General features: G+C 36.1%; 2 protein-coding genes across 6 annotated transcripts in view; one reads left to right on the plus strand and one right to left on the minus strand.

The window, feature by feature from the left end:
• The first annotated feature begins 737 nt into the window (after positions 1-737).
• On the plus strand, positions 738-3,937 carry LOC111626347 (probable G-protein coupled receptor B0563.6). 5 transcript variants are annotated; one of them, XM_023369688.1, is made up of 4 exons: positions 740-1,519; positions 2,314-2,431; positions 2,502-2,617; positions 2,687-3,937. In XM_023369688.1, exon 4 carries the CDS (start codon positions 2,733-2,735, stop codon positions 3,828-3,830), a length of 1,098 nt encoding a protein of 365 aa, XP_023225456.1. In that variant the 5' UTR covers positions 740-1,519; positions 2,314-2,431; positions 2,502-2,617; positions 2,687-2,732; the 3' UTR covers positions 3,831-3,937. The 5 variants fall into 5 exon arrangements, with proteins under 5 accessions (XP_023225458.1, XP_023225459.1, XP_023225456.1 ...); XM_023369689.1 differs by having other exon boundaries at positions 740-1,138; positions 1,217-2,431; XM_023369690.1 differs by having other exon boundaries at positions 738-2,431; positions 2,502-2,621.
• LOC111626348 overlaps positions 1,432-12,549 on the minus strand; it is a 62,111-nt gene continuing 50,993 nt past the window's right edge. The window contains exon 9 of the mRNA XM_023369696.1: positions 1,432-1,558. The gene's annotated coding sequence lies outside the window, so the exon portion shown is untranslated. The remainder of the gene's footprint in view (positions 1,559-12,549) is intronic.

Consider the following 12,549-nt stretch of genomic DNA (forward strand, 5'->3'; position numbering starts at 1 on the left):
TTATTTGATATGAGTGCTTACATTTTCCACTTTTTAATCATGGAAATAAAAAAACATTGCATTCTATTTTCTAGGAATGAAACTGTTGCTTTTCAAAACAAAACAAAGGAAATTCAATTAAATGTAATGCACCAGTAATTGTTTAGTTGATGACTCAAAGGGAAGTTAGAAACTTCCCAGTGATAGCATGCTAATTTTCACATTTGGAGTCAAAATTTAACTGGTAATGCTTTAATAATTTACCATTTACTGGTAATAAAAGAAGTTGATAAATTTGCAATCTTGTAGCGGATACAATCAAGAACCGAATGCTTTTTTTTTTTTTTCAAATCAAAAATACCTTGACAGATAAATATAGATGTCTATTTAATAATATCATGATTAAATTTTCTAAAACATAATTAACTTCATCTTCAGATCCTCCCTAACTTCAAATTGAATAATGCAGTTCAAATTAGTCTTAGAACCTTGTATATTCCAAAACATCAACGAATTTATCTCAAGAAGTTCTTTCAAAATATGTACAGAAAATATTTCAGTTTATTTCATTATTGATTCAAACTGCTGTTAAAAAACATAAATTTCTAAACAGATATTCTTAAATTAAATTAATCATTGCGCATTTTTCTGATCAACATTTTACCCCAGTGAAGTATAATTTCTACAGGCATAAATAATTTTAATTTCTAGGGTATGGAGACAAATAGTCTAGTAGTTAATCTTTTTATTTTCTGATTTGTTATTCCTGAAGGGAATTAATCAATTAAATATTCTTGTTGTTAATCTGTCCTCGGTTCCTGTTTTATGTTTTATTGATTTCATTAGTGTTGGAAGAAGGAAAAACAAAAAAGTTTAAATGGAATATTTATTTTCTACTTTTTTACAAGTAAGGGCACGGCACACCCACAATACTTATTTAAAAAAAATAATCCATAATTGCAAGTTTTCTCTAGAATTTTTGTTTACTGAATAAATAATAATAACAAATTTTGTTTTAGACGTAAAATAGAAAATTCAATGTTGTTGCCATTAATTGCTTTTGTTTCACCTGATGAATATATTAAATTGACAAAAACATTAATTTAAATATTTTCTTTTCTCGTCAATTCCCGGTGGAGCTCTCTCCATTTGTTTACTGGTAATGGTTATGGAATTTAATAGCGCGATTACCGATCCTTCGTCGTCTTTAAACAAATTTTTATGATTATTATTTCAGGAAATTTCCGAATACATCGTTAAAAATCATTTAAGTTTCGCAATGTCGTTCGTTGAACTAATTTACAAAGCATGGAGATAACAAAAATTAGCATTTTTTATATCGCTAAAAATCGGGTCAAAATTCCGATTTGCAGTTGTGTGTTGATGCACGAGCAACAGATTCCTGAAGTGTCAGAGATGAGTCCCATCGATTTTCGCGTGGAAGTGTCGTGTCTACTTTTGTTGATGGTTTTATTGGCATTCTTACACGAATAAACATGGCAGAGAAACAATTTTCACCGCATTGGCATTTTTACTATTGGTAAACAATTATTCATCTCTCGTTTGCCATCCGGAGAACCTACATAATTTATTGACGGGAAAAGAAAAGAGGGACAATTATTCTTTAAAAACTCGGCTCACGTCTAACGTAATTAATTTTTTAAAATACGTAGACGTGACGTTTACAACATTTATACCGCGTTACAAGAAACGGATACTTCTATAAAAATGTAATTTGTATGAGTAATGCTTAAAGATTTAATGATAGAATTTTTATAATGCGATTAGACTTTTGGAAACTTTTATGTTCGAGAGTTTTAAAAATTGGGATATTAATAAATAAATTTTATTTTGTTAGATCATAAAAGTCAAAATCAATGGTGGTATCTAGAGGAATGGCTCTTGTATTCTTTGCAGTATTACTGTTTCCACTCTTTCTTTTTTCAAACGAAATTTCTCCGCGGAGAGTTGTATTTTTATCAAAACCTTCAACTATTCAGTTGTTATTTTAATTCTTGAGATAATTGTGTTGCTACTTGGCACGTATTTGTCTATACACTTCATCCAAGTATTATTTTTTAATTATTTATTTAATCTTTCAAATGTTAAACTAGTAAATCCGTAAGAAGAATCTCTTATTCTCTTTTTTACAACGTCAATCGATATTTAGCTAAAATTTAATCGTGGTGATTTTTGTATGATCACTTATGCTATCCAACCACCAATGCGATTATAGACAGTGTACAAAAATTAATAATAAAATCTTTTGCCATATTTTATTAAGTCGATAAGTAATTTGCATTATATGTAAAGGAGACAAATTATATATTTTAGAATGCAACCTTGAATAGAGCCGAAAGCAGGAATCTAGCCACTGCTCGATTGCCTATAGAAGAATATATGAAACGTGCCAATCGAGGATCCTATTGTAAAGTCTTATCCATCAATCAAGGTACAAATTGAATAGTATTTATTTATACGAATGAATTTTTTATAAAATTATCTGAGAAAAAAGCTTCCAGTTTTAGATATTTTACTACAATATTATATTACTGGAGAGTGGAGCGAAGCATTGATTGCCGGAGTACCCGGTAGAAAAGGATTTCTACCAAACGATCAAAGTAAAGAAACTTGACAGGTTTGTAAGTATATATCGATTTAAATTTTATTTTCAGTTTTAATTCACATAAAACTTATGTTTTGCCAGATATCCGAGTAGGTGATTTTTTAAAAAAATGTGAATCGAATTAAGCATGGAATGCCCCAAGATTTTGTCGGGAATATTTAATGTTCAGGAGGAATATTTAAATGTGACAGTTAATCGAACTAACTTTACGTTGGAAGATCACGAATATAACATGAGAAAACTAAAGTTTATCGCTTACGGGATTATCGGATCGATAATCATTTGTATGGGAGTGTTGGGTAACATTATTAATCTAGCCGTGTTGACCAGACCTAATTTGAAGGGTGTCACTTTCGTGTACTTGACGTGGCTGGCCATTTCGGATCTGATGACACTCATCTTAGGCATTACTTCCATGCTGCGACTTCAAGGTATTCAATCGACTACTTATTCCGCCTCCTTATATTATGCCTATGCCGAATTACCCTTAGTCAATGCGTTTATGGCCAGCAGCGTGTTTTTGGTGGTTGCTTTGACCGTGGACAGATACTTCTCCGTCTGCCTTCCTACTAAATTCAAAGATATCCACAACAAAAGGCGTGCCAAGCGCTCCATCGCCATGGCGTACGTGATTTCTTTCCTTATTTATATTCCCATCTGTTTCCAGAAGATTCCAGTCGAATTTGTCAACAGCAAGAACGAGACTGTGTACATGGCCTGCGAGAATCCATCCGTCTTTAAGCACCCGGCTTTTAAGATTTACTTGCTAGTTAAAGAACTGACGGTTCGTCTCGGGCCGGTCGTCATCTTGGCCATATTGAACGTGACCATCATCGTGACCTTCAGCAAAATATTGAGGAGGAGGAAGGAAATGTTCGGAAACGCTTGTCTTAGAAGAGAAGGAAGCAGAAAATATACGGAGGAGAAACGCCTGATTGTTTTGTTGTGCGGCATCGTGGTGCTATTCTTCGTGTGTATGACTCCCGCCGCTCTTCTCACCTTGCTGAACAGCGACGATAAGGAAGCCAACTTTAGTTTTCAGGTGTTTAGGTCTTTGGCCAACGTCATAGAATTGGCTAACTTCTCCATGAACTTTTACGTCTACTGTTTCTGCAGTTCGGATATCAGAAGAACGTTTGTAGATTTGATACTTCGCAGGAATAAAACTACTGACAATAACTTTCGGACAAGAAAGGGGTCGCTGTTGAAAAGCACTAAACTCTAATTAGGGTTTTAAGGTATTTTTGTCCATCGGAGAATTTAATAGAAATATACTACGATAATGTTGTTAATATTGGTGTGTTTATTAATTAAAATTTTATTTGATTTGAATGTTGAATTTTCTCGATAATAGGATAGCGTGTGGGCAAAAAGGCCAATTGCTGAGGTCCGAACTAATCTTTTATAAGAAAATATCCCCCAAGAAAAATGTCTGAAGTCAATACTGTACGTGGGAGCACTAATTCAAATTTGCCTGGGCCCCACGAAGCTGCCACTGCGCTATATATAAAGCGAAGACGAATATAAAATCAGATTATATAACGTTTGTTTCCCCTTCCAATCTGCGGGCATTAGGAGAACCTTTTCCCCCCATATTCACCGTGGTTCCAGACGGGCCTCAAAAATTGGCATTTTTTTTAACCTGCCCGAATTCCCGAGCGGTAGGTTGGCACCTCAACCGTTCCGATATTTTACTACAGGCGAGATTAAAAACTTCAATTGCAAATTTAACAAAAATAAAAATCATTTAAAACTACATCCAATGAGTAATACTTAAAGAAGCACAGTACAAAAAGCCACCAGTGGCCGAGTGGATAAAACCACTGAACACTGATAGTGCCCACAGTGCGGAAAGAGTAAAAAAACCAATGATCAACTAAGAGGGTCTCATTTAGCAAACCTATTATGGATTCGGCCGGGTGGCGAGGGACGGGAACCGACATATCCAGTCGGACCACCTCCAGGAATTTTTCGACCCAATCGATCATGGGTTTGCGCCTGGCCAACAGGCTGACCACGGAGTTTTCTTCGCGTCTGTAACGCCTAAATTGGGATTAGTTTCCCATAAACGGCCCCGGGAGACATTTTTTCGCGTTGCCTTAATCGAATAAAAACCAATATAGTACAAGATCGATCGATCGATCGATTAGTATCTTCAGGAAGTATATAAGATTTTAAATGCTACCTGTAATTTAATCTCGTGGATTTATACCAAATCCAAGAGATTGCAATTCGTTAAAAACTTTATTAAAAATTCATTTGGATAGATCGACCTTTACTAATTGGGCATCGGACTCTCGCGTCAATTTTTTCCTATATCCTTTAAGAACTAACATTAGCAGCATTTACGAAATATTTGAGGATTGTGACAATATGACGACATCACTTTTCGTCTAACAACATATGGAGAATCGGGTTTAAAGGGTGCGAGTAGGGAAAGATTTTTAGTATTAAAGAATTTTATTAATTCTAAATTAGTGTTTAAAAATTAATCGCCAAGTATTTTACTAGTATATTTAAACGTGCTAAATATATAATAATTATTTATTAAGAATATCGATCGATTGCAATTGGTAACACAGTATTTTCATAATTGCGTTGTGGCTCGTTACCATACTAATCATACAAGAAATAATAATCTAATAAAGTACCACTACTGTCCTTTTAGTTTTCACGCGCTAATTCGGAGCTCAATAATTATTGAATTAACACGTAACAATCAAAAATATCGATTTGGATGTCACGGGAAAAAACAATTTAATATTTATCATTACAACGAACCTAAGCGAAATCAAAATGTTTTGGATTACTGAAAGTGTCGCCTGTACAATGCAGTAGCAGATTACGTCGCTCGGATATGTCGGGGCCCGTCTCTCACCACCCGACCGCCCCATTATGGGCCTGCTAAAAGAGCCCCCTTTTAGGAAAGAGTTAAAAAAAATAGTAGTATATTTAGTAAATATACTACTAAGGACTTAAAGGAGGGGAGTAGGGTTTCTAAACTGGGATCTCTGCTGTTTTTTAATAAAGTTTACTGGAAACTGCATACAACAACAAAATGATTTGATTCGAATTGAATCTATATATATATATATATATATAAATGGACATGTATGACCCTATATTTCACTTTTTCGCCAAAACTACACATCGCACGTGAATGGTGTTTGTATGTGGTGGTAGCCCCAAGTGTCTATTCGTGCATAGGGGTGGTTGCGTCTCGATAGCTATAAGGGTGCGGGAGATATGAGNAATTTTTTTTTTAACGGAATTATGAATTCGATTTTGTTTTTGTCTCTGCATTTGTAAGGAGGAAGAAGTTTTTCGAAAAAAAGATATTAAAGGTAAATAATTTTTCGGAAAAGTTAAGGAATCTTCGCAGTTTCCTTTTACGGAAATTTGCGTAATCGTTATATTAAAACGTCGTATCGACGTAGATTAACGGGATAGTCTCTTTGTTTATTCTCTAAAGGAAACCGATTCCCTAATTTAACTTTAAAGCGATGTAAATGCCGGCACGCGATTTTTATAACTAGAAATTGCGTATTTTAACATACTGTACTAGAAAATATACTTTGCGCAACTTCTAAAGTATATTTATCTCGTAACGTTAAAATCTAATCGTTGCTGGTTTGTAATTCGTTTAAATTTATGATTTCGTCTACAAATAAAATATAATAGAAAGGATTGTTTTAAAATAAAATCCGGCAACGAGTCGCGTAACTTTCCCGGCGAAAAAAGTTAAAATTGTCTGCGGCGCCATCTGTTGAGCTTCCGTTGAAAAACTTATCTTATTAATTACTAGCTGTTACCCGCAACTTCGTCCGCGGAGGTTTTGCAAGCAAACCCCATTTACATTCAATATTTCAGTAACCATAGTAATTGTCAAATAACACCTACCGATGAAGAGAATTGCCGAGAATCGAACGAACTATTTTCAATTTGATCAATTTTCTGGAACGTTTACCATCGTTCTATAATCGAACCAATACGCAATAACAAATTCGAATTTAAAACGGTTCGAACATTTTTAAAATCGAAATAGATAAAAATATTTATAACAATGTATGAAATGTTATCAATTTAATACACCTAAGTACTCGATGAAGACAACGTAGTTGAAAACAAAAAATCGTATCTAAAATAGTACAGTAGAAGCCGTTTTTCCGGTTAAGCCTTAATCCTCTCCCCTCCGCTGGGGAATTTCGAAAAATCCCTTCTTAGTGTGCGTTTCCATGACGTACCCTAACTGCGCACCAAATTTCACCTCTTTAGGTTAAGCGGTTTGCTCTGGGCGATGATGAATCAGTCATCGGGACAAGCAATTTCATATATTTAGATTATAAAAAAAAAAAATAAAGCATAATTTTGAATCTTCGTTAATCTTCGACCCACTCGAGATGCGACGCGCGACTCCCTCCACCCATAACCACCAATTTATAATAAACGAACCTCCCCGCAAAATTTCAGAAATTTTCGACCAAAGACGCGGGAATTATTAAGCTTCAAAATGGATGAAGAAATTCGTGCCTCCCCCACACTCGTAAACATCCGCACGTACAGAAAAATCTCCGAATTTTATATATTTCTCGGCCTTTCGAGGTCCCGGAGTTCAAAAATGTAAAAATTTGGACGGGGTCATTTTCTGACCCATCGCCATACTTTCCCTCTGTTACTTATAACAGCAACTCGCGCGGTAACTCGAATGATGGCAACGACTACGATAATTATTTTAAAATAATTAAACGTACGTAAACTACAATTTTAATCAACTTAAAATGACGATTAGATTTTGACTGTTTTAAACTCACTAATTTCCTCGCCTTAAAAACAACAATTGGTTTCCTCAATAATTAAAATATAACTATCGATTTTATATTTTTACTTAGAAATAAAGTTTTATACTTAAATTACTGGCAAACTAATCGTTATTTAAAATAAGTCGAACAAAGGCCGAGTTGGCACGCATCCGCGATTGATTTGTGACGTCGGCAGCTTTGTGTAAATACGCCATTTGTTTTTGGTCTCGTTACTTATACGCGAACGGAAACAGAAATAAAAAGTAACCGTCTCGAACTACCTAAAGGATGTGGAATTAACGACTGTAAAATTTTATTAACTGAATATAATTCATTAAAAGTATTGTTATCCGCTATTAAAGAAAACTTCAATTCTTCTAAAATTTTAAAAATCACACTTTTTTTAAATTTTCGGTAGTTAAATTATACATTGGCATTATACTAACAACATTTTTATATTTATATACGATGCTAAATATAAATACCTGCGCTGTTTCGCGAGTTTTAGTGGTTCGTTTTCAGCGCGACCGCCTTTAAAATTTCATCGCCGCTCAATACATGTTTCATCAAATAATAAATTTACGGTATATTCGCGACTTTTTAAATACTTCATTTTATCCTTTAAATATTGTAAGCTACTTTCGTTATTATTATCTGTAACACTAAACTCGCGCATCAATTCCCTCGTATTCCTCGGATGGGGAAGATATAAACATCGACACAAAGGACATTACACGCCGATGAATAAATGTAATTTATAGCAGCGTTTCCATAATATCTCCTATTATTACACTTTTTTTTAACTAATTCTATCTGTTGGCAAATAAACGATACGGCGAATCGACAGAAATGTTAATATAACACGACACTAATTTTTGTTCGTTTTGTAATAATGTCCAGCTATTTTTCCCCCCTTATTTGTAACGCGCTACAATGTCGCGAAGAATTGTAATTGTCCCATCATCTTTGTATTCCAAACGATTTCGTTTTATTGTTTCTCGAAGATTTCCCTCTTCTACATCCGCGAGTCTTTTACGCGTATTCGTTGTACTAAAATATGTAGGCGAATTGGGAAAAACGATTGGCACGGCTCTTCCTTTTCATTTTAGAATTTTTCTGGGAAATTCTTTAAGCCGACCATTCGCGCTAGGCATTCGTCAGTTCTAATAATGTTTGACCCATCGAAACGTTTTATACACATTGCGGGGGTTTTTAGTCCCGTCAAATCAAATAACAAGACTGTCCCCGGCCCGTCTTTCTCGTTGGCCTGGAAACGCACCGTAGCCACGCGTACGGTTGGTCCCACTTCCACCACCCCTCCCCCGAATCTCGACAAACGCGATCAGCTTTTTTAACGAACTGAAATTTAGTCGATTATAAATCCCTTATTTAAGCTATCGTCGTATTTTAACCCTTTCGAAGATCTCGGAATTTGCCAAATTTATAACGCGACACCCGTAATCTCTTCACGCGCGTTACCAGTAATCTTAATTCGCGGTGGAAGCAATCTGCATAGATAAGGGATAACGAACCGGTGGAAGACTGGCAAGAGTTAAGAGTACGCGCGTTTCAAAATCGTATCATTTAAGCGCGTGCTCGACCCATCCTTCCCCAATCTCTGAAGATGCGAATATTTTTGGATAAAAATTTCGATCCGTATTAATAACGCCCAATCGTAATCTTGGATAGGTTTGCCGCGCGTCCTTTATTTCAAAGGGCCGGGTAGCGCGTTATAGTTCGGCGGGGCCGTTCTACAGCGTTGACATTTTTCTTGGGGGGAATCCCCTTCGTTTTCTTAACGCAAACTCGGCGGGCGCCGCACCGTGCACCGGCCATCTAGGGTCTTCGGTACGGTCCAAATTTAAATTTCGATATTCTTATTACAGTAATGAGTTTTAAAAAGATGGGTTTGGGACCCCCTTGGTGGGGGCCCCGGACAATTTCCCTTTATGCGGCACTTGGAAGGACGATCATTAAGGACAATTAGTTAAATAGTCCTTTACCGAAACGAGAAAGGACACAATCTGTCCTTTATTTTCATTTTTCGACGCTGTTTCGTAATGGCCATGGCCGATGCTTAACGATCGATCCGTATCCTTCCCGGTAGAAAGCTACCATTAAATACGACGCCGCAAAGTTGTTTCCGAGGTGTCTTCGTACGGACAAACGAACGGAAGTCCGTACGATAAATACGGCGAAATTACTGAGAAACGGGTACGCGGAAGGGTCCTTCGCCACGGGAAGCCGATCAAAATGTTAATTAGTAAATTATTGTAAAATACGCCACGGCCGTTAGACAAATTGTTTATGGAAAACAAATTATTAATATAAAATGGTAAAATTGCAATTATCACGTCTAACAAACAAGCGTAGGCCGACAGATTACTTTCCCGTCACGTGCTAGAACCTTACGTCCTCTTCGTTAAAAGACCAGTGAATATTTATATTTACTCTTAGTAAATAAACGAAGAATAAACATCTCTGTTCGTATTGTAATTAAAATTTCGGTGAAAATAACTACGCGTCGCTAATTAAGGATAATTACGTGTAATTTCTTCTATAAAATGACCATTTTAATGGAATTACGTACATGGCACAACCGCGAATAAGTAAATACTCGTAGCGTCGTATAAGACGTACTCAAATTAAGGGCCACGGCCGTCAAATTCCGTCCAATATCCGTTTGTAAAAAAGATTTAGTCTCTAGTTCAAATTAGTAGTGTCGCGCTCCCGTGCATGGCGCTTTTCCTTTAACGATTGAGTCCCGCCGGTCATCTAACTCCTTTTGGGAAAAAATATTTGAATCGAAATCACGCGACTTCCGATCCAGACCGGAAGTTAGTTTATAGCAAATCGGGGCCTCCCGTCCCTACGCTTTCTATATCCGGTCTGGACTTTAATCTAACTAACTACGTTCTCGAGATTAAGGAAGGACAGACAGAGGGACGACGGTGGGAATTTTTGAAAACTGCGGCCCAATTAAGATCGTATCGAGTTTCTGTATTAAAAAAAAAGCGAGAAAAGTTCCGCAAACTTAATTTTATCGAGTAAAAATACTTTGGAACAAACTACAGTATAAACACATTAAAATTATTACTCACTTAGCAAGAAGCATGGCATCGTAACTTTTAAAAGCCAAGTTTATTATTCTTTGCAAATTTAACTTAATTTAACTTTAGTTTTAGTTAGTTTATTGCTGCGGCTAAGATTCTAAATACAGTACTTCGTCGGCCATCGACTCGAAATGTTGTAGATATTTATTTAACGCGGTCGGAGAACGGCTAAGTAGAATTTAGAGTTTTTAATGGATCCGAAAAATTAAACTATCCTTAAATAAAAATATAGCTTTTAAATGTTAAATCTTTAATAAATTTTTTTTTATTCCACGTTTATTTTTGCGTAAAAATATTCTTGTCGCAACGTTATATACGGAATGTTACGTACGGAATTTATAGGAAGAAAACTCGGTCTCTACAAAATCGATGCGGCTCGCTCGTTGATTCCGAGCAAAGCAACAGTAATATAAAGATTTTCTGTAACATTAATACAGTAGAACCTCGATTATCCGGACTGATTAGGGATGAAGGTAGTCCGGATAGGGAAAAATTCGGATAATCGAAACAAATACTGTAATTTGTCTTTTAATGATAATACAACGCGTTTTCTTTTCGACGACAAATCGGTAATATTAAAAGTAAATACCGTATTTAAACCGTGATCAAATTTTCAACAAACAAACGTTCGTATCGAATTTGGACTACTACCGACCAACGCTGACAGACTACCTATTGTTTAAAAGGCCCTCTGGTGGCGCGAAAAGACGGATTTTATAAAATAAAAAGCAGTCGAAACTGCATTTTTATGAATAAAAATTTGACAAACTATCATTTTATGACGAGTAAAATTTTTTCGTCGCGTTCGCGGCTTTTAAGTAATGCGTAAACCTTCGAAACGCCAGACGTAGGCGGTGGCCCACGTCGCCCGTGCCTTACGCCACCCTCGGTCATAGAAATGACGTAATTTGAATATAAATTATTTATAAATACGTATGTCGAGTTATATTTTTATTACGACGCAAAATATATTTAAGAGTTTACCGTGCTGGGTAGAAACGTTGTAGAAACAAAAAAGTTACGCATTCCATCACGTACATAAACAGTGTCGTAATTCGCCGAGTGCAAATCAGTTACGTACGGAATTTATAGGAAGAAAACTCGGTCTCTACAAAATCGATGCGGCTCGCTCGTTGATTCCGAGCAAAGCAACAGTAATATAAAGATTTTCTGTAACATTAATACAGTAGAACCTTGTTCAAAATAATCCGGATAATCTCGATTATCCGGATTATTTTGAACAATCCGGATAATCGAGGTTCTGATGTACTTAGTACTTCGGCTTTAGGGGAAAGATCGTGTTTTTAATGTTCCGCTGTAAAATATAATATATATATAAGCTATAAGTTATATTAATTGAAACAGAGTTTCAGTTTGTTCGACTTAGTTTGAGTAAACGGCTGGGGCTAAAAATACGGTTCGGGTATTAGATTAAAGCTCTCGTCCCGTAAACGGTGCGGCCGAAGAGAGATTTGAGAAAGGCGACAAAGGTACAACGTTAAATCTATGGGACAAACGCGGGGTCTCGTCCCGTTAACTTTAGCCCGAGTCTTCTTTCGGTGTTTCGCAGTTTCATTAACGTAAATACCGAGGTTAATAAATGTAGGTTTTAGTTACTAGATCATTATTTTTATCACCCTCTCGCGACTCGACCTCCTCGATCCCCCACTCCCTCAAAAGCTCGAGCGACGCCAGGCACGTGCAGCTAGTTTAAAACAATGTTTTATAATCAATATTAAACTTGACGATTAGATCGGCTTAATTCCGCGGGTATATAAGCCAGGGTTTTATTTTTTCTGTTACATCGCCGCGTAAACATTAACGCTTCTGCCACCGTCTTTTCTTTTTCGGGTACCGATCTTCGTTATATCTCGAACATTTTTAGCGAATATCTCGGGAATTTTTTTATATATATTGACAGTTCTTCGTGATTAATATAACTTTCGTATCGCTAAATTGTCTCCGATGATCAAACGATACTTCTTGTACGAAATACGGCGGGCTGTTTCTAATCCGGCCTCTCGATTATCCG

The sequence above is a fragment of the Centruroides sculpturatus genome, unplaced genomic scaffold, assembly GCF_000671375.1.
Source record: "Centruroides sculpturatus isolate CEXI.00-Female unplaced genomic scaffold, Cexi_2.0 scaffold26, whole genome shotgun sequence".
NCBI classification, from domain to species: domain Eukaryota; kingdom Metazoa; phylum Arthropoda; class Arachnida; order Scorpiones; family Buthidae; genus Centruroides; species Centruroides sculpturatus.

What these genes read in the sequence shown, in the direction of transcription:
- LOC111626347 (XM_023369690.1), top strand. Translation starts at nt 2,733, where the DNA reads ATGGAATGCCCCAAGATTTTGTCGGGAATATTTAATGTTCAGGAGGAA.